This window comes from Leptodactylus fuscus, chromosome 1 (assembly GCF_031893055.1).
Source record: "Leptodactylus fuscus isolate aLepFus1 chromosome 1, aLepFus1.hap2, whole genome shotgun sequence".
Lineage (NCBI taxonomy): Eukaryota > Metazoa > Chordata > Amphibia > Anura > Leptodactylidae > Leptodactylus > Leptodactylus fuscus.
The window spans coordinates 214,755,501-214,781,878 of record NC_134265.1 but is presented as its reverse complement, the minus strand read 5'-3'; the positions used below and the strand labels follow the sequence as shown (position 1 = coordinate 214,781,878).

Here is a 26,378-nt window from a genome sequence, read left to right as displayed (position 1 = left end):
GATTGAACATAAGTTTTAGGTGCAAACGTGTTTTAGTGCATTTTTTCCGAAAAATTTTTTTGTTTTTGTCACAAAGTTGCATGAAGGTGGAGGTGGCTATTGATGACTCTGAGACATTTGTAATCTTCAGCTTGTCTACTTTCAAAAAAACAATATATAGTGTTTAGGGGTTCACTTGCTTTTCACAGTGTGTAATCCCTACATTTTATAGGATGATGACTAACATTTCTAGCTTCAAAGCAGATTTTTGTGGTGGTTTTCATCTCTGGTGATTTTCAAAAGACACATGCATGCGGGTATAGGCCATAGTGATATGAATCAACTCTGCACATGTTGAACTCTTATTTTTAGGAGGTTTTGTGCATATAATTTGTTTGGTTTCCACTTTTAACAACTGATATACATTTATTTTCAATTTAAATAAAAAAAATGCATGAAGGTGCCTGTTCGTATATAGCACCAAGTGGCATTGAGACAATGCTGCAGGTGTTTACTTTAAGAAAATATATAGGTATGGGGTGGGGGGTTGGATGCTTTTTTAATGTTGCAATTTAGCTTCAATTTATCCATCTCGAAAATGTGAAAATTGCTCTGGCTACTGGAGGTGCAAAATTTCCAGAGACCCTTGGCAGTGAAAGGGTTAATGGCCCAGGGAGGCAGGCGCTGTTGACTATGACCGTTGGCCGGACGGTGGTAAATCTTCTTTATTATCCCCCAGACGGAGGAGAGCCTCTCATCCCGACCCTGTGTAGGGACAGGAAACTGGTGATTGGTGGTGGGAGTGGTGTATTTAACGAGTCTCAGTTCCTGTCCCTACAGAGGGTCAGAGTTCAACCTCCTTTTGTAGCCATCATGGTGGACACAATGGAAAAATACTTATCTGCCTTCAATCCCATGATCCACGAACTTGCCACCATCACTTCTACGCTACCTGGCTCCAGATACTGTCAGCGTCCCGGGCTCAGGAGGCACAGAGTAGTGACATCATTGCGCCCTGGGTCAGGACGCTAACATCTTTAGCGTCGCGTCTCAAATAAAATTATGGGATGCATCAAAAGAGGTCTTGACTCTCATGACAAGGACATAGTTATGCCTCTATACAAATCACTGGTACGGCCTCACTTAGAATACTGTGTGCAATTTTGGGCCCCGATATATAAGAGAGACATAAGTGAACTTGAAAAAGTGCAAAGACGGGCAACCAAAATGATTAGGGGAATGGGTGGACTGGAGTACAATAGATTAACAAACTTGGGGTTATTCAGTTTAGAGAAAAGACGTCTACGGGGAGATCTAATAACAATGTACAAATACATGAAGGGACAATACAAAGAACTTTCTAAGGATATTTTTACTCCTAGGCCAGTGACAGTGACAAGAGGACATCCTCTATGTCTGGAGGAGAGAAGGTTTCACCAGAAACATAGAAGGGGATTCTTCACAGTATGAACAGTGAGGCTCTGGAACTCTCTGCCGCAGGAAGTGGTGATGGCGGATTCATTAAACAAGTTCAAAGACGGCTTGGATGCCTTTCTTGAAGAGAAAAATATAACAGGTTATGGACTCTAGATTTTAAGGACACGTTGATCCAGGGTTTTTATACTGACTGCCAGATTTGGAGTCGGGAAGGAATTTTCCCCCCTGAAATAGGGCGATTGGCATGAGCCTCATGGGTTTTTTTTGCCTTCCCCTGGATCAACACTGTAGGGATTGTAGGGTTATAGGTTGGACTTGATGGACTAATGTCTTTATCCAACCTCATCAACTATGTAACTATGTACACCTCTGATCTAGGGATATAATTTAGGAAATTTAAGGTTTAAAACAATAGGAAATTGCAGGTCTATGCAACAGAGGGGGCTTGGTGGCAATCACACATTAAAAGGCAGGCAAACTTGAAAACCTCCTCTTACCTATTCACTTTCAGACCATATAGTAAAATGAGGTGAAAATAAAAAAATTACTAAAAAGTTTAATATACTATTTGTTATGGAAGAATATTTTCTAACTGTGTGGGATTTCTGATAACGAAAAATACACAGGCCTGGTTATGAGGGGCATGAGGAACAGAAGTAACAGGTATCTCTGCGTCACCTATTTTTACTGCAGTCATGGCACTTTTGGGACTGTCATTTTAAAAGTCATTTTATCAGACTGTCTCGTGTCCTGATGTTCAAAAATGAGGTCAGCAAGTTTTATATAAAAGTATAAAGGCATTGTGGATTCCACTTGAATAAGATAAAATGGCCACTTTTTTTGTACCAGGTTTATGTTTTGAGTTTTACTAAAAAGGGCTGATCGCCTAAATCCATCCTCCCCATGTTTTTATTGCACTCGGACACACTTACTGGTTTAGGTTTGTCTGCTGATGCCCCTCATTGCCACTGTTCCTTTGGGAAACAATGGGCGGGAAACAACGGGTTGTTGGGGAAGCATGTGTGCATGAAACAATGTATTCATTTTTGGTTCTGGCAAATCTCTTACCGTATTTTCCGGACTATAAGGCGCACATAAAAACCTACAATTTCGTCAGAAATCGTAAGTGCACCTTATAGTCCGATGCGCCTTATATATGGATGGAAGCGGCGGCAAAGTCTGCGTGCCACTTCCATACATACATAAAAGTCACCGTAAGGGTGCATTCACACTACGGAACGCCAGCGTGTATCACAGCCGTACACGCCGACGTTACAGCAGTGCTGCCGGACACTTCCCATTCATTTCTATGGGAGCCGGCATGCGAGCGCTCCCCATAGAAATGAATGGAAAAAAGCAGTCCATTCATTTCTATGGGGAGCGCTCGCATGCCGGCTCCCATAGAAATGAATGGGAAGTGTCGGGCAGCCCTGCTGTAACGCTGGCGTCTACGGCTGTGATACACGCTGGCGTTCCGTAGTGTGAATGCACCCTTAAAAGTTATATTAAACTACCCCCCCCCGTTTTAAAATAAAACCCTGAAACAGAATGTGAAACTTACCGAACGGTGCAGGGCGGGCGGGCATTCAGGCCTCCTCTTCCTCCGATGTCCTGACCACTTCCTCCGCTGCTCGCGAACTGATAATGGCCTGGGCGCATGCGCAATATCATAATGCTTCTACTACGGCTACTGCGCATGCGCCCAGGCCATTATCAGTTCGCGAGCGCCGGAGGAGGAAGACGGAACATCGGAGGAAGAGGAGGCCTGAATGCCCGCCCACCCTGCACTGTTCGGTAAGTTTCACATTCTGTTTCAGGGTTTTATTTTAAAACGGGGGGGTAGTTTAATATAACTTTTACGGTTGGGCTCTATCAGCATGATTTTGCTGATAGAGCCCCTTTAACTCCTCGCCTGCTGAGCGCTTCCAATAGAAGCGGCTGGCATGCGGGGGGTTAAGCGGCCGCTGGCAAAGTCTGCGTGCCGCCGCTTTCAATAACATATAATGCGCACCGGACTGCGCCTTATAGTCCGATGAGCCTTATATATGAACCGAGACGGACTATAAGGCGCTCATGGGCAATGCGCCTTATAGTCCAGTGCGCCTTATAGTCCGTAAAATACGGTAATCTCTGTTCTAGCAGAAAATCTCATTTATTCTCACAAAGAAACAATGTGTGGGGAGAAGAAAAAAAGGGAGGAAATTCCCTGCCAAACTTTTCTAAACAAACGACTGTAATCGCTGTGATTTGCTGTCATAGCGATCACATAAACAAGGATGACAAAAACCAGTCTCTGCTCGATGTCCAGGAAGGTTAGCATCAGCCCTGGCATGTAGATTTGACAGAGCGATCGCTCTCACGGGGTCTCTGAAGTGCAGTCATAAATTTGCAATACAGTGGACTTCAGAGACCAGGACCACGGGCCATAATCAACCAGTTAAACGTTTTTAAGGCTAAGTTCACATGGGGATTTTTTGGTCAGGAAAATTCATGAGGCTTTTTTCAGGCGTTTCCGCTTGAAAAAACTCAAAGCAAGTCAATGAGAGGCAGAAAATCCGCCTGGCGTTTTTGTGAGGCAAAAAACACTAGCGGTTTTTCCACCTCCCATTGACTTGTATTGATTTCCTGAGGCGGAATCCGCCTGAAGAATGGCCATTTTTTCTATACAAGGCTACATGTTCAGATTTAGCACACAAAAGTTCAACAGTCCCATTTCAAACCACTTCATGGATCACTGATGAGTCTAAGTTTGGTTTTCTGATATGCAGTAACAGATCTTATCAAGATAAAATGAATACACCAGATATTATATGCATTTCAGTTAAAAAAATAAATAAATATAAAGCAATTTTTCAAATAACCATGTATTTCCAAAACAGTAAGTGAAAAAAAAAATAAAAAATATACATTTCTTCTCACAATCAGTGTCTACCAGGTCTTGTAACACCCCACTTACACTGTAATTACTCAAAAATGAAAGAATAAACAAATAGACTAGTAACCTTCATCTCTTAACATAGGATATATGCTTTATTCAAAATAATTTGTACATTCACATTTTGTAATATTTTAGTTAGTATGGGCTCAAATGAACCAGCCGTTTTTGGAAAATTTTTTTTTTTTATTTAAGCAATAAACACTAAAAGGTAAAGAAGGTTAAGTGAGGCAGGATAAAATACTAAGGCACTGGATTGCTAAACTCTTGGATTTTTAACATCAATAGCAAGTTGATGTTTGGTACAGTGTCCCAAAATAGCAACTGAGCACAGGTCAAGAATAAATCTATTGCATTACAGATATTAAGTAGTCATGAGTCTTGAAAATAGTCATCTTAAGAAGAAACAAAAAAGCCAGAATTCTGGATTCTGAAGGCACCATAGCCGTGATAAAAAAAAATAAAATAAAAAATTGCTCAATTTCAGAGCAAAAAAACTTGAGTCTTCAGTAGTTGATATCTTTTTTTAATGGCTAACTAATAATGATGACAGATTACAACATTTCGAAGCTCTCAGCTTCTTCTTCAAGTGTACCTAAAAACAATTTCTTAAGGCTGCATATTTATGTACAGAGGGACACATAGGAATAGAATTCTAGGAGGGAGGGTGAAAGAAGGTTATTGTTACATACAAATAATTCATCAGTTTGCAATGTTCTTATCAGTTCACAGGGTATCTTTATGGCTGGCTGTCTCAGTTCAGTGATTTCTGTAGGATGCCATGAATCCATGTGACAGATTCATCCCTTTCTGGAATGTTTGAAGCAGGGTCATAAACTTGTACTCATAAAATCCATCTCTCTTTCCTGGATTTAAAATTCCCTCTTAAAACCAAAATTTTCATGTCATTGGTGATATTATGATCTTCATTGCAGAAATGTTTTGATATGGGAAGGTCCATTCTTTGTTCTCTAATTGTATGACGGTGTGAGTTAATCCGCATTCTAAGCTTCTCGCCTGTCTCTCCAACATACAGATTTTCAGTGGAACGTTTGGTGCATATCATTAAATACACTACATTAGGCGTGTTACAAGTGAATGTACCTGGGATTTTATATCTGTGGTCGGTATGTGAGGGCAGGTTTTGCACCTTTTCTGTCTGCATGGAAATGTTCCTGTGTTAGTTGGAGGTGACAGTGAGCTGCTAGTAACCATATTCCTGAGGTTTGGTGGCTGTCTATTACACAGGAGAGGGCGGTCTGGAAATATGGATTTTAGACGTTCGTCTTTTTGCAGTAGTGGATGTAATTTGCGTGTGATTCCTCTAAGCATCTCCAGGTGTGGGTTATATCTGACAACCAGGGACACCCGATTGTTTCCCTGTTTGGTATTGTATTTTAATAACTGATCTTGGTATTCTCGGGGGCCTCAAAAACACATTCTTGAGGCAGGATTATCATCCAAGAACAATTGAAAACCAAATCACCAGGGCCACGAGAATACCAAGATCAGTTATTAAAATACAATACCAAATAGGAAAACAATCGGGTGCCCCTGGTCATTACATATAACCCACACCTGGAGATGCTGAGAGGAATCACATGGAAATTACATCCACTACTGCAAAAAGACAAACGTCTAAAATCCATATTTCCAAACCCCCCTCTCCTGTGTTATAGACAGCCACCAAACCTCAGGAATATGGTTACTAGCAGCTCACTGTCACCTCCAACTAACACAGGAACATTTCCATGCGGACAGAAAAGGTGCAAAACCTGCCCTCACATACCGACCACAGACAAGACAGAGATACCAAATTCTAACAGGGAACATAAAATCCCAGGTACATTCACCTGTAACACACCTAATATAGTGTATTTAACCCTAGAACGCGTACCCATAGAAATCTACACATTCACGCACCTAGGGCCTTTTAGGCCTGTTTACAATTATCATGGAATAACTAAAAAAAAAAAAAAACTTTTCAAAGTTTATTGCAAAGTAAGGATGCATTCCCACTAGCGCTGGGGTCCGCCAGGATGGGATTCCGTAATGGATCTGACCTCCTGGTGACCCCAGCTAAGGCTGGCGGACGCATACCTGGGGCCTCACAGGCCTGCCAGGTTACTTGTTTTCTATTTTCTGTAAAAGTACTTTAGTTTGAATTTTGAAACTCTAGGTATTCCTCAGGTATATAGTTGTTAGTAATTTCCAGTTATTCATATATTTTTATGTTACAGACATTTCGGTATAACAACCTTTTTTTGGGACTACCCCATATTCACGCACCAGGGGCCTTCTAGGCCTGTACTAGGTTTACATGTGATACTCAGTCTTTTTGTCTGTATTGTTGCTGGGGAAGAACTTTTATGACTCTGCTATTGCTGGGAAGAGTGTGGGGGGAGGGGGGGGACCCAGGTATGCGTTCTAGGGTTAATAATATGCACTAAATGTTCCACTGAAAATCTGTAAGTTGGAGAGACAGGCCAGAAGCTTAGAATGCTGATTAACTCACACCGTCATACAATTAGAGAACAAAGAATGGACCTTCCCGTCTCAAAACATTTCTGCAATGAAGATCATAATATCACCAATGACATGAAAATTTTGGTTTTAAGAGGGAATTTTAAATCCAGGAAAGAGAGACGGATTTTATGAGTACAAGTTTATGACCCTTCTTCAAACATTCCAGAAAGGGATGAATCTGTCACATGGGTTCATGGCATCCTACAGAAATCACTGAACTGAGACAGCCAGCCATAAAGATACCCTGTGAACTGATAAGAACATTGCAAACTGATGAATTTTTGAGTTGATTTGTATACAACAACCTTCTTTCACCCTCCCTCCTAGAATTCTATTCCTATGTGTCCCTCTGTACATAAATATGCAGCCTTCAGAAATTGTTTTTAGATACACCAGAAGAAGAAGCAGAGAAACATTGTAATCTGTCATCATTATTAGTTAGCCATTAAAAAAAAAGGTATCAACTACTGAAGACTCAAGTTTTTTGTTTTTATATTTCCTACCCACTGGCTAACACGGTACAAAAACAAACATTTTCCCAATTTCAGAGCTTAATCGTGTGTTACACAAAGGCAAGGCTTGTGCTTTGCCTGCAGGATACTTTGGTACTCAAACTTAAGACAACAAAATTATGTGAATTTAATCAGATACACACCTTAACCAACTTTATAACATAAAAATATTTAGGATTTGCAACAATATACATGATTCGATACAAAAAAAAAGAAAAAAGAAAAAAAGATTTGCTAAACCATCATGTGATTAGTTGAAAAAGACAAAAAAAAAATAAAAAATGTTAGAGACTACACATATACTCCCCTTTTAAGAGTATAGAAATCGATCCTCTATAGCATTAACATGACACATCCTGCATGGATTCACATTCTACTGATCAATCTAAAGTGTAGTGTGAATTGGCAAATGAATTCAGCCTAGGTCAAGAATACATACAATGAGGTAACAGAGCCATGGAGTAAAAGTACCTAACAATGTGCCAAAATTTATTTATTTATTTATTTATTTTAAAAAAAGGGTCCAACTATAAGCCACAATTCATGGGTCATTTAATAAGACTGAAAAATAACTTTAAAACATGGTTCTACACACATTCAACCTAGGTACTTTAGCTTAAAGGAAGTTTGCACAATGGAAAATGGGTTGGAACGTGGCATATTTGGCTGCAGTGAGATTGTCAATGGTATCAAATATTTTCCACAATAAGCTTCTTAATTTAAAAAACAGCAAATACCAGTATAATGGTGGAAGTGTGTTACGCAGGCACTAGTTTCATGAAGGCTGGTTGCCTCAGACATTAGCAAATCCCATTACAAGAAACATTAAGGCATAGCCAACTAATTTTTCTCTCTTTTTTCACATTTCCTGCATGGAATGGTTCATGTCCACACGCTCTCTCTTGACTGGAGGCTCACCAGAGGCACGGAGGTCTCCATCTCCATCAACACTTCCAAGCTCACTGATGTCATCTGTATGAATGGATTAATAATACTTTACTTATTGTTTTGTATTGACAATAGTAGTGATCACTGTATTTTTATACAAGATAAATGGAAATATAAATACATTATCTATCTATCTACAGATGTGCTAAAAAGTTTACATACCACAGCAGATTTTTTGACCTTTTTTTCAGAGAATATGAACACCACAAAAACTTTTTCTCCATTCATGGTTAGTGATTGGTTGAAGCCATTTATTCTCAAACTTCTGTGTTTTTTCTTTTTAACCTCTTCAAGACCGAGCCTAAAAGTACCTAGATGACCAGGCCTCATTTTTCAAATCTGACATGTGACAGTATGTGGTAATAACTTTGAAATGCATTAACTTATCATGGTTATTCTGAGATTTTCTCGTGACACATTGTACTTCGTGTCAGTGGTACATGTTGATCAATATGTTTTTGTTTTTAATTATGAAAAAATAGGAAATTTGGTGAAAATTTTGAAAAAAATGCAATTTTTAAATTTGAAATTGCATGTCTTTTATTTAGAATGTCATACTGTCCAAATTAGTGCGCATGCGCAGTAGCACGCGGCTTCTACTGCGCATGCGCCCAGGTCATTTTTTTTTTTTTTTTTTTTTTTTTTATCAAAGTCTGTTCACGAGCGCCGGAGGAGGACATCGGAGAAGAGGCGGGGATGAAGATGAAGACACACCCTGAATGCCCGCCCAGCATGCACGTTCGGTAAATAGAGCACATTCTTTTTTAGGTTATTATTTTAAAACTGGGGGGTAGTTTAATATAACTTTTACGGTGCCTGAATAGCCTTTTTAAAGGCTATTCACGCATATGTGGGGCTCTATCAGCATGATTTTGCTGATAGAGCCCATTTAAAGGAGAAAACGCATTCTAAATTCTATTAAACAATTTCTCCCGAGCATGAAATTATCCCATGTGAGAATGTTAAATAATGTATGGGCACACTGTAGGGTCCAGAACGGAAGGAGCACTATTGGCATTTTGGAGGGCAGATTTTGCTGGAATCTGTTTCAGGCACCATGTCACACTTGCAGAGCCCCTGAAGTGCCAGAACAGTGGAAACCCCCCCAAAATGACCCCATTTTGGAAACTAGACCCCTCAAGGAATGTATCCAGGGGTATAGTGATCACTTTGACCCTACGGATGTTTCACAGATTTTTTTTTACCATTGAGACATGAATAGAGATGAGCGAGTACTGTTCAGATCAGCCGATCCAAACAGCATGCTCGCATAGAAATGAATGGACGTAGCCGGCACGCGGGGGGTTAAGCGGCCGGCCGCCGTCAAAGCGGAAGTACCAGGTGCATCCATTTATTTCTATGGTGCGTGCTGTTCGGATCGCCTGATCCGAACAGTACTCGCTCATTTCTAGACATGAACATTAAAAATTTTTTTTTCTAATATGTCACTTTAGCCCCCAATTTTTCATCTTCACAAGGGGTTAAAGGAGAAATTGCAACCCACATATTGGTACAAAATTTCTCCTGAACACAATACCCCATATGTTCTGGTATACTGATATACGGACACATGGCAGCACTCAGAACAGAAAGAGTACTAATTGGGTTTTGGAGGCCAGATTTTGCTGGAATCATTATCAGGCACCATGTCCCATTTTACAGTGCCCTCAAGGTGCCCAAACAGTAGAAACCTCCAAATTTTGACTCCATTTTGTCAACTATACCTCTCAAGGAATGTATCAAGGAATATAGTCAGAACTTTTACCTTTTATGTGTTTCACAGAATTCAGCCTTTAAAACGGAAAGTGACATTTTTTCACACAAAATTTTGCTTTAACCCCAATTTTTGCAGTTCCACAAGGGATTAAATGAGAAAATGCACCCCACAATTTGTTAAGCATTATCTACCAACTACAGAAATATCCTACATGTGGATGTAAAATGATGTATAAGCATACTGTAGGGTCCAGAACGGAAGGAGAACTATTGGCATGTTGGAGGGCAGATTTTGCTGGAATCTGTTTCAGGCACCATGTCACATTTGCAGAGCCCCTGAAGTGCCAGAACAGTGGAAACCTCCTCCCCAAATGACCCCATTTTGGAAACTAGACCCGTCAAGGAATTTATCAAGGCGTATAATTAGTATTTTGAGCCCGAGTAATTCCCAAAAATGAATATGCAAAGTAAAAAAAATATGCCATTTTAGTGCCCATTGAGTTTAAAAAAAAAAAAAAAAAAGATGTCTAAAAATTTTAAGTGGTAGTCACCCCATTTTTTAAACTATACCTCTCAAGAAATGTATATAGTGAGCATTTTTAACACAAGCAATTTAAAAGTGTGGCTCTGTGTGGAAAATTTTAAAGCAGTCATTGATTGATACACAAGCCTGGCTTTGTATTTTAGGGCAAGTAGCTCTCCACAGCGAACCCCTTTTTGAATTTCTCAGCTTTAAAAAGGGGTATACTACTGTAGTAGTTGTTCACATACAAGTTATAGCCATTTTGTAGAAATGGGCCAATCAACTCCCAAAAAATTTGTCCACTTGTTGCCAGATAAGGCAGACATCTAGGTGGATTTAGCTGTCTATCCTTCCCTTCATAGATGCGGAAAGCTGATGTGTAATCTGTGGAGCTTTCATACATTTTATAAAATTTGATTCCAAACCTTGCTTTCTTTCATGAAATAAATTGCTTAAGGTACAGTCTCCCTTTGAATTTAACAAGGGACTCATCAATGTTCTGTATTGGGGTATAAAGTTTTAAAAAGTTTTCGCTGAGCATTGTGAGGATGGGCCTGATTTTGTATAATCAATCGGTCATATTCTGGGGCACTTCTATGTGGTGGGCACTGGCTGTTGTCATTGAAATGAAAAAAAAAAATGCATGAGTATTTCATAACGGGTCCTGGTAAGAATGGCAGGAAAGGTTGGGGTGGCATGTACAGGACGGGTGGACCAGTAAGAGTGAACGGTCGGCTTTTTAACAAGCCCCATAGCTAGTGTGAGGCCTAAAAAATTTTTAATTTCAAAAAGATTTGTGGGCGTCCATATATTTTGCCTGGCATAATAGGATCGTGGATTCTGGGAGATAAATTGGGAGGCATATAAATTTGTTTGGGCAACAATATACTCCAGAAATTCATCTGTAATGAATAAACTAAAAAAATTAAATGGTGTATAACCTTCCACATCCACATTTATAGCCGGGGTGGCCTTAAAATCAGGGATAAATGGAGTGGCAGAATCAGAAGCTGCCCAGCTGGGAAATGCTACTTCTAGTGGCAAACTTCCTTGTAAGTGTGCCCTGCTGGTAGGCGTACTACTAGTACTGGGCATCACGGCTTGATTTGGAGACATGTCTCCAATAGCCATCTCTGCTCTCCTGTCCTGGTCATTGTTGAGGATGGACCAGAGTTACCGCTAATGTCTGAGCTGTCACTATCAGAAAAACCCTCAAAATTAGCATCACTGTCTGACACACTTTCTTCAGTGTCAGAACATAAAATGGCATAAGCTTCTTCTACAGTGTAAAATTTCTGAGCCATTTCTGTAACTAATTATCTACACTAATAAATTACTATACTAATTAATAACTATGCTAATATATAACTGTACTAATAAATGAACTATGCAAAGGACTACACTAAAAAGTAATAACTATACTAATAACTACACTAAGTACTAACTATACTAATAACTACACTAATAACTACGCTAATAACTACACTAAGTACTAAATAAACTAATAATTACGCTAATAACTACACTAAGTACTAACTATACTAATAACTACGCTAATTACTAACTATACTAATAACTACACTAAGTACTAAATATACTAATAACTACGCTAATTACTAACTACGCTAATAACTACACTAAGAACCATAATAACTACGCTAATAACTACACTAAGTACTAACTATACTAATAACTACGCTAATAATTACACTCAGTACTAACTATACTAATAACTACGCTAATAACTACGCTAATTACTACACTAAGTACTAACTATACTAATAACTACGTTAACTAACTATACTAATAACTACGCTAATTACTAACTATAATAACTACACTAAGTACTAAATATACTAACTACGCTAATTACTAACTACGCTAATAACTACACTAAGAACTATACTAATAACTACACTAAGTACTAACTATACTAATAACTACGCTAATAATTACACTCAGTACTAACTATGCTAATAACTACGCTAATTACGAACTACGCTAATAACTACACTAAGTACTAACTATACTAATAACTACGTTAACTAACTATACTAATAACTACGCTAATTACTAACTATAATAACTACACTAAGTACTAAATATACTAATAACTACGCTAATTACTAACTACGCTAATAACTACACTAAGAACTATACTAATAACTACACTAAGTACTAACTATACTAAGTACTAACTACACTAATAACTACGCTAATTACTACTATAAGTACTAAGTAAACTAATAATTACACTAATAACTACATTAAATACTAACTATACTAATAACTATACTAATAACTAGGCTAATAACTACGCTAATTACTAACTATACTAATAACCGCTAATTACGAACTACGCTAATAACTACACTAAGTACTAACTATACTAATAACTACGCTAATTACGCTAATTACTATCATAACTACACTAAGTACTAAATATACTAATAACTACGCTAATTACTAACTACGCTAATAACTACACTAAGAACTATACTAATAACTACACTAAGTACTAACTATACTAATAACTACGCTAAGCACTAACTATACTAATAACTACGCTAATAACTACCCTAATAAATAATGAATTAACTATACTAATTACTACACTAATAATTTATTGCTAACTATAATAATTAATTACTACACTAACTAATATACAGTGCCTACAAGTAGTATTCAACCCCCTGCAGATTTAGCAGGTTTACACATTCGGAATTAACTTGGCATTGTGACATTTGGACTGTAGATCAGCCTGGAAGTGTGAAATGCACTGCAGCAAAAAATAATGTTATTTCTTTGTTTAATTTTTTTTTAAATTGTGAAAAGTTTATTCAGATGGTCATTTATTATTCAACCCCTCAAACCACCAGAATTCTGTTTGGTTCCCCTAAAGTATTAAGAAGTAGTGCAGTCACAAAGAACAATGAGCTTCACATGTTTGGATTAATTATCTCTTTTTCCAGCCTTTTCTGACTATTTAAGACCCTCCCCAAACTTGTGAACAGCACTCATACATGGTCAACATGGGAAAGACAAAGGAGCATTCCAAGGCCATCAGAGACAAGATCATGGAGGGTCACAAGGCTGGCAAGGGGTACAAAACCTTTTCCAAGGAGTTGGGCCTACCTGTCTCCACTGTTGGGAACATCATCCGGAAGTGGAAGGCTTATGGAACTACTGTTAGCCTTCCACGGCCTGGACAGCCTTTGAAAGTTTCCTCCCGTGCCGAAGCCAGGCTTGTCCGAAGAGTCAAGGCTAACCCAAGGACAACAAGGAAGGAGCTCCGGGAAGATCTCATGGCAGTGGAGACATTGGTTTCAGTCAATACCATAAGTAACGTACTCCACCGCAATGGTCTCCGTTCCAGACGAGCCTGTAAGGTACCTTTACTTTCAAAGCGTCATGTCAAGGCTCGTCTACAGTTTGCTCATGATCACTTGGAGGACTCTGAGACAGACTGGTTCAAGGTTCTCTGGTCTGATGAGACCAAGATCGAGATCTTTGGTGCCAACCACACACGTGACGTTTGGAGACTGGATGGCACTGCATACGACCCTAAGAATACCATCCCTACAGTCAAGCATGGTGGTGGCAGCATCATGCTGTGGGGCTGCTTCTCAGCCAAGGGGCCTGGCCATCTGGTCCGCATCCATGGGAAGATGGATAGCACGGCCTACCTGGAGATTTTGGCCAAGAACCTCCGCTCCTCCATCAAGGATCTTAAGATGGGTCGTCATTTCATCTTCCAACAAGACAACGACCCAAAGCACACAGCCAAGAAAACCAAGGCCTGGTTCAAGAGGGAAAAAATCAAGGTGTTGCAGTGGCCTAGTCAGTCTCCTGACCTTAACCCAATTGAAAATTTGTGGAAGGAGCTCAAGATTAAAGTCCACATGAGACACCCAAAGAACCTAGATAACTTGGAGAAGATCTGCATGGAGGAGTGGGCCAAGATAACTCCATAGACCTGTGCCGGCCTGATCAGGTCTTATAAAAGACGATTATTAGCTGTAATTGCAAACAAGGGTTATTCCACAAAATATTAAACCTAGGGGTTGAATAATAATTGACCCACACTTTTATGTTTAAAATTTATTAAAATTTAACTGAGCAACATAACTTTTTGGTTTGTAAGATTTATGCATCTGTTAATAAATCCTGCTCTTGTTTGAAGGCTCTAACTTATTTGCAACTTATCAAACCTGCTAAATCTGCAGGGGGTTGAATACTACTTGTAGGCACTGTATACCTAACCCTAAATTCCTACCTAAACACTAAATGAATGGAAAAAAAAATATAATTATTAAAAATGAAATTAATTGAATTGGGGGATATGTGGGGTGCTTGTGACACTGTATAACTTTGTATCTCTCCTCCGATCTCTAATCTGACAGGGAACGGAGGAGAGAGAGAGAGAGAGAGAGAGAGATTTATACACTCAAAACCCCCGGAAAGTTTGTTACTAAAACAAACTTTCCCTTCTCTAAACCGGATTGGTTCTCCCAGCGATCACGTGACCGGGACCTGAACCAATCAGGTTTAGATCAAGTCTCCGTGAACACTAGCGGCATCTTGCACTGAAGACACTTGGGGAGACACGATCCCTATCTTAAGAGACTCCATTTATAAACGTCCCCACGGCACAGAGCCCATGCCGTGAGGACGTTTATTTACAGTGAGCCGTCACGAAGCGGTTAAAAGATAATGACAACTAAAAAGATCAAAATGACCCTGTTCAAAAGTTCACATACCCTAGTGATTTTGGCCTCATAACATGCCCAGAAGTTGACGCCAAATCAAACCACGGTCAGGTAGACCAACCAAAATTTCCGCCACAACTGCCTGGAAAGTTATTCGGGATGCAAATAAAAACCCACACATAACATCAGCTAAAATACAGGACTCTGAAAACTATTGGTGTGGCTGTTTCAAGAAGCACAATAAAGAGGAACTTGAAGAAAAATGGGCTGCATTGTCAAGTTGTCAGAAGAAAGCTATTACTGCACAAATGTCGCAAAAATCTCACCTTCAATACGCCAAACAGCACAGAGACTAGCCTCAAAACTTCTGGAACAAGTTTGGAGTTTGTGGGGGGTTAAATACAATTACGTATCTTTATATTTCTCTCTATATCCTCCATTTTCTAACTTGTTGTTTTGCACATAGCCTGCTAGGCCTTCAGGAAGGCAATTTAGCATTTCCTTATCTGTTTGCTGAAAGCAGAATACCTCATAATGTACATAGTCCTGAAAACCAGTCTCAATTGGGTGTTTTTGAAGTATCCCCCGCTGATCATAAATACCTGCGAAATGTAATAAACATTAGAACCATTTGATTCAGCAACTGAGAGTGTGGCTGCTTTTATTTGTGTACTACGAGCGCTCGTAAAGTATCTTTCCTCCCCAGATTTGGAAACCGACAACAACTACCCAGAGTACTCCCCCAACAGGAGTGATGAGACAAAAAAATATATATATATATCGAACTTTTTAGCCACAACTATAAACATTACATTTGGAGAGGTGTCAATAAGGCCTATAATGAAAGGAACCCCATACACCATTCCTACTATAAAATACGGACGTGGATCACTGATTATGCGGAAATGTGGGAGTTTCAAAAGGCACAGGAAACTTGGTCAAAGTTGAAGGAAAGTTAAATACAGCACATTATCAGCAAACGCTGGAAGCAAATTTGCACTCATCAGCCATGAAGCTGCACATGGGATGTACTTAGACATTCCAATACGACGATACAAAACATAAAGCCAAGTCGACCTGTAAAAGAAAGTGAAGGTTTTGGAGCGGCCATCTCAGTCTCCTTACTTCAATATCATTGAGCCACTCTGGGGAGATCTCAAGCACGCAGTACATGCAAGACAGACCAGGAATTTACCGGAACTGGAGACTTTTTGCCAAGAAGAATGGACAGCTTTACCATCTAAGAAAATAAAGATCCTCATCTACAACTAACATAAAAGACTTCAAGTTGTCATTGATGTTAAGAGGGGGCAATAATCGGTATTAAGAACTGGGGTATGTAAACTTTTGAACAGGGTCATTTTGATGTTTTTGGTTGTCAATATGATTTAAAAAGAAATAGAGATTTGACAATAAATAGCTTCAACCAACCACTAAGGGCTCGTTCACATCTGCGTTCTCCTCTCCGTACTGCAGGTTTCCGTTTCCTGCATAAAACAGAGCAGGAGACGGAAACCTGCAGGACTCTCTCTCACCCATTTGAATGGGTGAGAAAGCTGTCCGGTCGTGAGCGGCGGTGAGCGTTTTATGCTATCTGCTGCGAAACCGGGTTTTATAATCCGGACACAGAGTTGGACATGCAGTACTCTGTCTCCGGATTAAAAAAAACGGTTTCGCGACGGAGAGCATAAAACGCTCACCGCCGCTCACGGCCGGACCCGGTCTGTGGCTTCCGTCTTCTGGCATGCAGGTTCTGAACGCAGGTGTGAACCTAGCGTAACCATGAGTGGAGAAAAAGTTTGTATGTATTCATATTCTCTGAAAAAAGGCCAGAAAACTAAAAAATATGCTGGGATATGTAAACTTTTTAGCACGACTGTATATCAATATATGTATTGTGACAGAACCAGGGGCAAAGTCATAGAAGTTGTGTACATTTCTCCCAGGTTCCTGTCATACACAATCTAATACAGCTGGGAAAAAGCTGTGTTCTTGGCCGGAGGGTTTTACCAAAAACCCTGGAAAAGGTCTGGCTGCTGGAGTAGGAGTATTGGGTGTGTCTATACTCCACTCAGCCACTCCAGGTTTTGAGATGTGTGGGGTTAATTCCTGTGTTCCTAAAGGTTGTGTATAAAAAGGCAGAAAGCCCACAGGTATGGGGCTCTATTTGACAAAGAGGGGCACAAAATGCTACCTTTAAACACACAAATTCTAACTAGCATAAAATATAACTTTTATTTTGATCAGCTAAAAATAATGTAGCCAGGGCTATTAAAACAAACAAATAACAAACACACCAGCGGACGTGATTAGGACAACTCCCAATACACTCTTTCAGTATGTGTCCCCACAGACTGCTGGCGCAATTATATTGATTTAAATGAGCATCCAGGGAATAGTAAACTAACTCTCTGGCACATGCTAGTAAACACCACTTTATAGGTTCAAGAATAAGAGGTTGTTACTCTAGCTGCTGCCGTAGCTGTATAGGATAATCATCCCCCCATTACCCTGCTCTGATATCTTGCATAGAGCCCTGGAGCCTATTGACACTCATGCACACTTACACACATGCCACCCTATGTAAGCTAGGTGCGGCTTTTTTACAGATTAAGTGTGCATACCAAATGCTGGTCTTAGTAATTTACTGACATTTATGCTCTTTCACTATGTCCCTGCCTGTTCAAAATAAACTACAGGTATCCAGGTTTAAGATGCGCATAATAAAATCTCTCAACGCGTTTCAAAGTTAAACTTATCATCAGGAGAGGATGTAACAATCAAAAAAATAATAAAGATGTAGTTGCGGTTAAAACCGCATTTCCCGGTCCCTGATGGTGGGAGCCGGTACGGAGTGTCTGACGCTGACTGCTGCAGCGCTGGGGTTTAAATAGAGCCCAGACTGCTTCTAAGGATACGCCCCCTCGACATCATTCGGGTCTCCGCCAATCAGATTGCAGAGTCTCCGTGCGGAGGATAGCTCCTCCTTCTGTGGGCGTATGTTTGCCTCCGAAGCGTCCAAAATAAACAGCGCTGTTACTGTCTATGGAAGAGGAACCCGAAGGTAGGTATATATCATATCTGACAGATATTGGGAATGAATCGCTCCACACCAAAACCCTTTATTGCCATTAATACGCAAACACACAACTCCCTGCATTTATTGGCAGGTGAAAAAGATCGTGTAGCATATAGATAGGTCTGAAAAGTGGGCAATACCCTGCGTTTATTGACGGGTAAAAATACCCGCCTAGCATACATATTCATTTAGCGGAAGTTCAAAAGGAACCATGATAGGGGGACATTTCTGAGAATCAGTCCTATCATCACTTCAGTACACTATCGATGCGAATAAAAAATAAAAAATGTTTAATCTAATCATTTACAAGATTACTGCTACGGTAAAAGGACTTAATATGGAGTTAACCCTATCCCTACCATAGTGTACTAAGAAGAGCTATAGTGAAAGGACTTAATATGGAGTTAACCCTATCCTTACCATAGTTTACTAAGAGGGACAAGTGCCTCAAGACATGCCTTTCCCTCATTGTTCCTATTTCCTGGGTTTTTATAGGTTAGAGAAGATATCAAAATTAGTGGAGTATATCCAGCCCTACTGTCTATTTAGTCTCAAATAAATGGGGCAAAGGAAATTTGATCGTTAAGACCTTTTGGTCTTACACATTGGAATTTAAAGATCCACCTCGCCTCGTGTTGTAACAAAAGGCGATCCCAGTCACCTCCCCTTGTGGGTTCGGGTACATGTTCAATACCCTGAAACTTCAAAGTTTCAGGGTTGCCACCATGGTACTGCCACACGTGGTTCGATAAAGTTTTATCCTCTTTCCTGTTGATATAACCAATATGTTCCAACACTCTCTTTTTGAACTCACGTCGGGTCTTTCCGACATAGTTGAGTGGACACGGACATGTGACACAGTAGATCACTCCTGCCGTCCGGCAGTTGATAAATTGTCTCGTATCATAATGGATGTTAGTCGTTACGCACAGTACTTGATTCCCTTTCTGTATGTGTTCACATGCCTTACACCAAAACAACGTTCGATTAGTGACAATAAAATTGTCAGATTAATAGGCAATTATGACCGGGGATATAAGAATGTACTGGATATCTTAAGATCATATTGGGACATTCTCACAATGGATTCAGAGGTTAGACCCCTTGTGAGTGAAAGACCTAGTGTCACGTACAGGAGAGGCAGGAACCTACGTGACCTATTAATACATAGCCATCTTAGACCTGCTGCACCTGAGAAAACGTGGTTAAATCGCAGTATTCCACACGGCACATTCAAGTGTGGTACATGTAAGGCATGTGAACACATACAGAAAGGGAATCAAGTACTGTGCGTAACGACTAACATCCATTATGATACGAGACAATTTATCAACTGCCGGACGGCAGGAGTGATCTACTGTGTCACATGTCCGTGTCCACTCAACTATGTCGGAAAGACCCGACGTGAGTTCAAAAAGAGAGTGTTGGAACATATTGGTTATATCAACAGGAAAGAGGATAAAACTTTATCGAACCACGTGTGGCAGTACCATGGTGGCAACCCTGAAACTTTGAAGTTTCAGGGTATTGAACATGTACCCGAACCCACAAGGGGAGGTGACTGGGATCGCCTTTTGTTACAACACGAGGCGAGGTGGATCTTTAAATTCCAATGTGTAAGACCAAAAGGTCTTAACGATCAAATTTCCTTTGCCCCATTTATTTGAGACTAAATAGACAGTAGGGCTGGATATACTCCACTAATTTTGATATCTTCTCTAACCTATAAAAACCCAGGAAATAGGAACAATGAGGGAAAGGCATGTCTTGAGGCACTTGTCCCTCTTAGTACACTATGGTAAGGATAGGGTTAACTCCATATTAAGTCCTTTCACTATAGCTCTTCTTAGTACACTATGGTAGGGATAGGGTTAACTCCATATTAAGTCCTTTTACCGTAGCAGTAATCTTGTAAATGATTAGATTAAACATTTTTTATTTTTTATTCGCATCGATAGTGTACTGAAGTGATGATGGGACTGATTCTCAGAAATGTCCCCCTATCATGGTTCCTTTTGAACTTCCGCTAAATGAATATGTATGCTAGGCGGGTATTTTTACCCGTCAATAAACGCAGGGTATTGCCCACTTTTCAGACCTATCTATATGCTACACGATCTTTTTCACCTGCCAATAAATGCAGGGAGTTGTGTGTTTGCGTATTAATGGCAATAAAGGGTTTTGGTGTGGAGCGATTCATTCCCAATATCTGTCAGATATGATATATACCTACCTTCGGGTTCCTCTTCCATAGACAGTAACAGCGCTGTTTATTTTGGACGCTTCGGAGGCAAACATACGCCCACAGAAGGAGGAGCTATCCTCCGCACGGAGACTCTGCAATCTGATTGGCGGAGACCCGAATGATGTCGAGGGGGCGTATCCTTAGAAGCAGTCTGGGCTCTATTTAAACCCCAGCGCTGCAGCAGTCAGCGTCAGACACTCCGTACCGGCTCCCACCATCAGGGACCGGGAAATGCGGTTTTAACCGCAACTACATCTTTATTATTTTTTTGATTGTTACATCCTCTCCTGATGATAAGTTTAACTTTGAAACGCGTTGAGAGATTTTATTATGCGCATCTTAAACCTGGATACCTGTAGTTTATTTTGAACAGGCAGGGACATAGTGAAAGAGCATAAATGTCAGTAAATTACTAAGACCAGCATTTGGTATGCACACTTAATCTGTAAAAAAGCCGCACCTAGCTTACATAGGGTGGCATGTGTGTAAGTGTGCATGAGTGTCAATAGGCTCCAGGGCTCTATGCAAGATATCAGAGCAGGGTAATGGGGGGATGATTATCCTATACAGCTACGGCAGCAGCTAGAGTAACAACCTCTTATTCTTGAACCTATAAAGTGGTGTTTACTAGCATGTGCCAGAGAGTTAGTTTACTATTCCCTGGATGCTCATTTAAATCAATATAATTGCGCCAGCAGTCTGTGGGGACACATACTGAAAGAGTGTATTGGGAGTTGTCCTAATCACATCCGCTGGTGTGTTTGTTATTTGTTTGTTTTAATAGCCCTGGCTACATTATTTTTAGCTGATCAAAATAAAAGTTATATTTTATGCTAGTTAGAATTTGTTAGGTATGGGGCTCTGTCTACTCCTGGGGAAAATACTTGTAATACTGCTGTTTTGTGCTTAGGGAGCTGTGCAGAAGGCCCAGATCTCATAGTTAGGATACCTGCTGTTGAAGGTAGAAGCCGGACGGCTAGGTTTTTATTTTGTATTGTTTGTTTTGTTTTGCCTGAAAAAATCCTAATAAAACTGGTTTCGGCCAGTTGCACCATACTTGGCTGGATTGGACTTTCATTTTGTGTCAAGAAGTGCTCAAGACAGAGATCCCTGAGCTACTAATCCATATATATATATATATATATATATATATATATATATATGTAACGGGATTAGTAGCTCAGGGATCTCTGTCTTGAGCACTTTTTGGCAAAATTATATAATAATTTTGTGACAGGATCAGGGGCAAAGTGGTAGAAGGAGAGTATATTTCTCCCAGGTTCATATGCATTCTAGATGCAGCTGAGAACAGCTGCGTGCTTTTCTAGAAGGTTTTAACAAAAACCTGGTAAAAAAGTCTGGCTGCTGGAGATTGGGGAATTGGGTGTGGATTGTATTAGACTGGATTGGACTTTCATTTATGTGGCAGAAAATGCTCGTCTATCTGAGGAGACAATGATCCCGGAGCTAATCCCGTTACTATATATATATATATATATATATATATATATATATGTGTGTGTGTGTGTGTGTGTTTATTTATATTACACATCTTCACACACAGACTAATATCAGGCCTTGATTACACAGCTGACCTCCCTGGTTCAGGCCTTTACTAAACACCCTTTAGATGCCTGGCTGGGACCTGTCTTCCCAGACCACACCTTTCTCTCAAGTTTGGACACACCTTCTCATTCAAAGAGTTTTCTGTATTTTCATGACTATGAAAATTGTAGATTCACACTGAAGGCATCAAAACTATGAATTAACACATGTGGCATTATATACTTAACAAAAAAGTGTGAAACAACTGATGTCTTATATTCTAGGTCAGCGGTAGGCAACCTTTTTTGTTTGGTGTGCCGATTTAAATTAAAAAATCAAAGATGAGGTCCTCGGAGTGCCAGGCAATAATTGTAAAGCTGACGACACCTACACTAGAGTCATATAGCACAAACCAAAACATAGGGGTGCTGTCATACTGCGCTCCCAGCCACATGCGCTTACCACTATTTGCCTGGATACACATGTTCTTTTCCTTTAGAAGCAATGTAAGTACATGTGTAACCCACAATTAGTGGTAATGTATGTGACTGGGAGCAGAGTAAGGTCATACCTGTAAAGAGCTGACACACAATGTACCTGTATGCTCCATTCAGTCCTTGGCCGTTAGTAACTTCAGTTTTCTGTAAGGGAGCGTTCACACTACCGTCGGTGTCCGACAGCTAGTGTCCGCTGCTAATGTCCGTTCAAAATCTTGTGTGGACATTAGCAGCAGACATTAGCTGTGTCCGTGACATTTTGCATAACCCGACATGTAGGTTTTTCTGTCCGCTTGAAAAGTCGGACATCTTTGGGAACGGACACTTAAGGACACCCACGAACAGTAAACGAACGCACCCGATGTCCATTTAAATCAATGCAAAATGTCACAGACACAGCTAGTGTCCAATGCTAATGTCCACACAAGATTTTGAACAGACATTAGCAGCGGACACTAGCTGTTAGACACAGACGGTAGTGTGAACGCTCCCTAAGTGAAACGCAGATTAATTTGTCACTTTTAGTTCCTGGCGGTGCAGTAACAGCAAAACCTCAGCCAGGAATTAATCGGTGTCACACTTTCAACAAAGTGAATGCAATGGTGCCCAGGAACTGGATTTGGCTATAATTGCATCTATTACAGTGTCACCACCCAATAGAATCACACTAAGACTGAGGCCCCACATTACAAAAATGCAGCTTTTTTATTGCAGATTTAGCTGCGTGTTTCTTTCCGTCAAAGCCAAAAATGGCTAGAAAACGAATGGGAAATATATAGGAAACTTCTTATATGTCTCCCTCCTGCTCAATCTACTCCTGGCTTCGGCTCAAAAACCACACCAAATCTGCAACGAAAAAAGCTGTTTCTGCAATGTGGGGCTTTAGCCTAAGGCCCCCACGTTGTTGGAACATAGCTTTTTTTGTTACATATTTTGCTGCGTTTTTCTGAGCCTAAGCCAGGAGTGGATTGAGCTGAAGGGAGAAGTATAAGAAGCTTCCTATATATTTCCCATTCCTTCTGTAGCCATTTTTAGCTTTGGTTGAAATAAACCGCATCAAAATCTGCAACAAAAATGCTGCATTTCTGCAATGTGGGGCCTCAGCCTTACACCTCCGGCATACAAGTGGCACGCATGTGGTTTTCACTGACCTATACATTAAAAATGAATTGACAGGGTTGCAAATGCAGACAGATATAGGGGATGTATAGGACACATATAGGACCTGCTCAATAGTTTTCAGCTCTTCAATTTGGCCCAGATACACAGCCACAAAAAGAATGGCTGTATATATGGGTCAATAGAAATATACAGGTCTGTACTTTTATCCACATTTGCAGATAAAGAGTCTGGTCATGTGCATTGCAGGTTAACTCCATGTACCTCATATTAATAGCAGTTAACCCCATCATGTCCCTCACATTAACCCCCTGTGTGCTTTACATAAGGGACACTGATGTGAGACATATGGAGATAGTATATCAGTAACCCTTATGTGAGCCACACAGGGGTTAATATGAGGGACATGATGGGGTTAACTGTTATTAATGTGAGGCACATGGAGTTACTAAAACTAAATTAATAACCCCAAATGCCTGACATTAATAAGAATAGTCAGTAACACACATACCTGGTGTTGTGTTTGCTTTCACTTTGCTCAGCGTCTCCTCCTCAGGGCTGCAGACAGCAGGAGCTCCTCACGTGTAACAGCAGGTCCAGGGAGCCCTTATCCTGTGCAGTGAGAGGCTCACCTCTGATTGGTGGCAGGGAGAGAAGGGGGCGTGTCCTACACCGCAGCTCTACCAGAGCACTGAAAGGACGCTCTCTCTCTCAATTTAGTGTATGAAAGTTGCGGGCTGGCTGCCGTGCCAGCAAAATATGCCTTGCGTGCCACTCTTGGCACGCGTGCCAGGGGTTGCCGACCCCTGTTCTAGGTTCTTCAAAGTAGCCACCTTTTGCTTTGATTACTGCTTTGCACACTCTTGGCATTCTCTTGATGAGCTTCAAGAGGTAGTCACCGGAAATGGTCTTCCAACAGTCTTGAAGGAGTTCCCAGAGATGCTTAGCACTTGTTGGCCCTTTTGCCTTCACTCTGCAGTCCAGCTCAACTCAAACCATCTCGATTGGGTTCAGGTCTGGTGACTGTGGAGGCCAGGTCATCTGGGTAGCACCCCACCACTCTCCTTCTTGGTCAAATAGCCCTTGCACAGCCTGGAGGTGTGTTTGGGGTCATTGTCCTGTTGAAAAATAAATGATGGTCCAACTAAACGCAAACCGGATGGAATAGCATGTCGCTGCAAGATGCTGTGGTAGCCATGCTGGTTCAGTATGCCTTCAATTTTGAATAAATCCCCAACAGTGTCAATAGCAAAGCACTCCCACACCATCACACCTCCTCCTCCATGCTTCACGGTGGGAACCAGGTATGTAGAGTCCATCCGTTCACCTTTTCTGCATCCGACAAAGACACGGTGGTTGGAACCAAAGATCTCAAATTTGGACTCATCAGACCAAAGCACAGATTTCCACTGGTCTAATGTCCATTCCTTGTGTTCTTTAGCCCAAACAAGTCTCTTCTGCTTGTTGCCTATCCTTAGCAGGGGTTTTCTAGCAGCAATTTTACCATGAAGGCCTGCTGCACAAAGTTTCCTCTTAATAGTTGTTGTAGAGATGTGTCTGCTGCTAGAACTCTGTGTGGCATTAATCTGCTCTCTAATCTGAGCTTCTGTTAACCTGCGATTTCTGAAGCTGGTGACTCGGATGAGCTTATCCTCCACAGCAGAGGTGACTCTTGGTCTTCCTTTCCTGGGGGGGGGGGGGGGGTCCTCATGTGAGCCAGTTTCTTTGTAGCACTTGATGGTTTTTGCAACTGCACTTGGGGACACTTTCAATCAAAGTTTTCCAAATTTTTCGAACTGACTGACCTTCATTTCTTAAAGTAATAATGGCCACTCTTTTTAATTTACTTAGCTGCTTTTTTCTTGCCATAATACAAATTCTAACAGTCTATTCAGTAGGACTATCAGCTGTGTATCCACCTGACTTCTGAACAACACAAATGATGGTCCCAACCCCATTTATAAGGCAAGAAATCCCACTTATTAAACCCGACAGGGCACACCTGTGAAGTGAAGACCATTTCCGGTGACTACCTCTTGAAGTTCATCAAGAGAATGCCAAGAGTGTGCAAAGCCGTAATCAAAGCAGCCCTAATCAAAGCAAAAGATGGCTACTTTGAAAAACCTAGACTATAAGACACAAGTATATAATTCCACATGTTAATTCATAGTTTTGATGCCTTCAGTGTGAATCTACACTTTTCATAGTAATGAAAATACAGAAAAACTCTTTAAATGAGAAGGTGTGTATATATATATATATACTAGCTGTTACCTGCGACTTCGTCTGCGGTGATTGTAGAAGTGGGTATATACAGGCGTGGGTAAGGTTTTCGTAGTGTGTATAAGGTAAGGGATATGAAATGTAACTTTGTATCTTGTTTTTGCTGTAATTCAGAGAATACGTGAGACTTTTGTGTTGAAGTTAATTTGTATTTGAGCTGCTATCAGGTGTTGTGAGAAATTTTACATAGTGACTTTGGGACAGAAGTATTTGAAGTTAACCCTTTCCCGCTGATGGCATTTTTTGATTTTCGTTTTTGACTCCCCTCCTTCTAAACCCCATAACTTTTTTATTTCTCCGCTCCCAGAGCCATATGAGGTCTTAA

The 26,378-nt window shown here is 40.5% G+C and overlaps 1 protein-coding gene across 2 annotated transcripts in view; it reads right to left on the bottom strand.

Moving 5' to 3' along the window:
* Window positions 1-7,904: 7,904 nt before the first annotated feature.
* RFX2 (regulatory factor X2) overlaps window positions 7,905-26,378 on the bottom strand; it is a 243,554-nt gene continuing 225,080 nt past the window's right edge. For both annotated transcript variants that reach the window (XM_075283158.1, XM_075283166.1), the window contains exon 17: window positions 7,905-8,361. In XM_075283158.1, coding sequence (XP_075139259.1) covers window positions 8,249-8,361 — 113 coding nt within the window. In that variant the 3' untranslated portion in view covers window positions 7,905-8,248. The remainder of the gene's footprint in view (window positions 8,362-26,378) is intronic.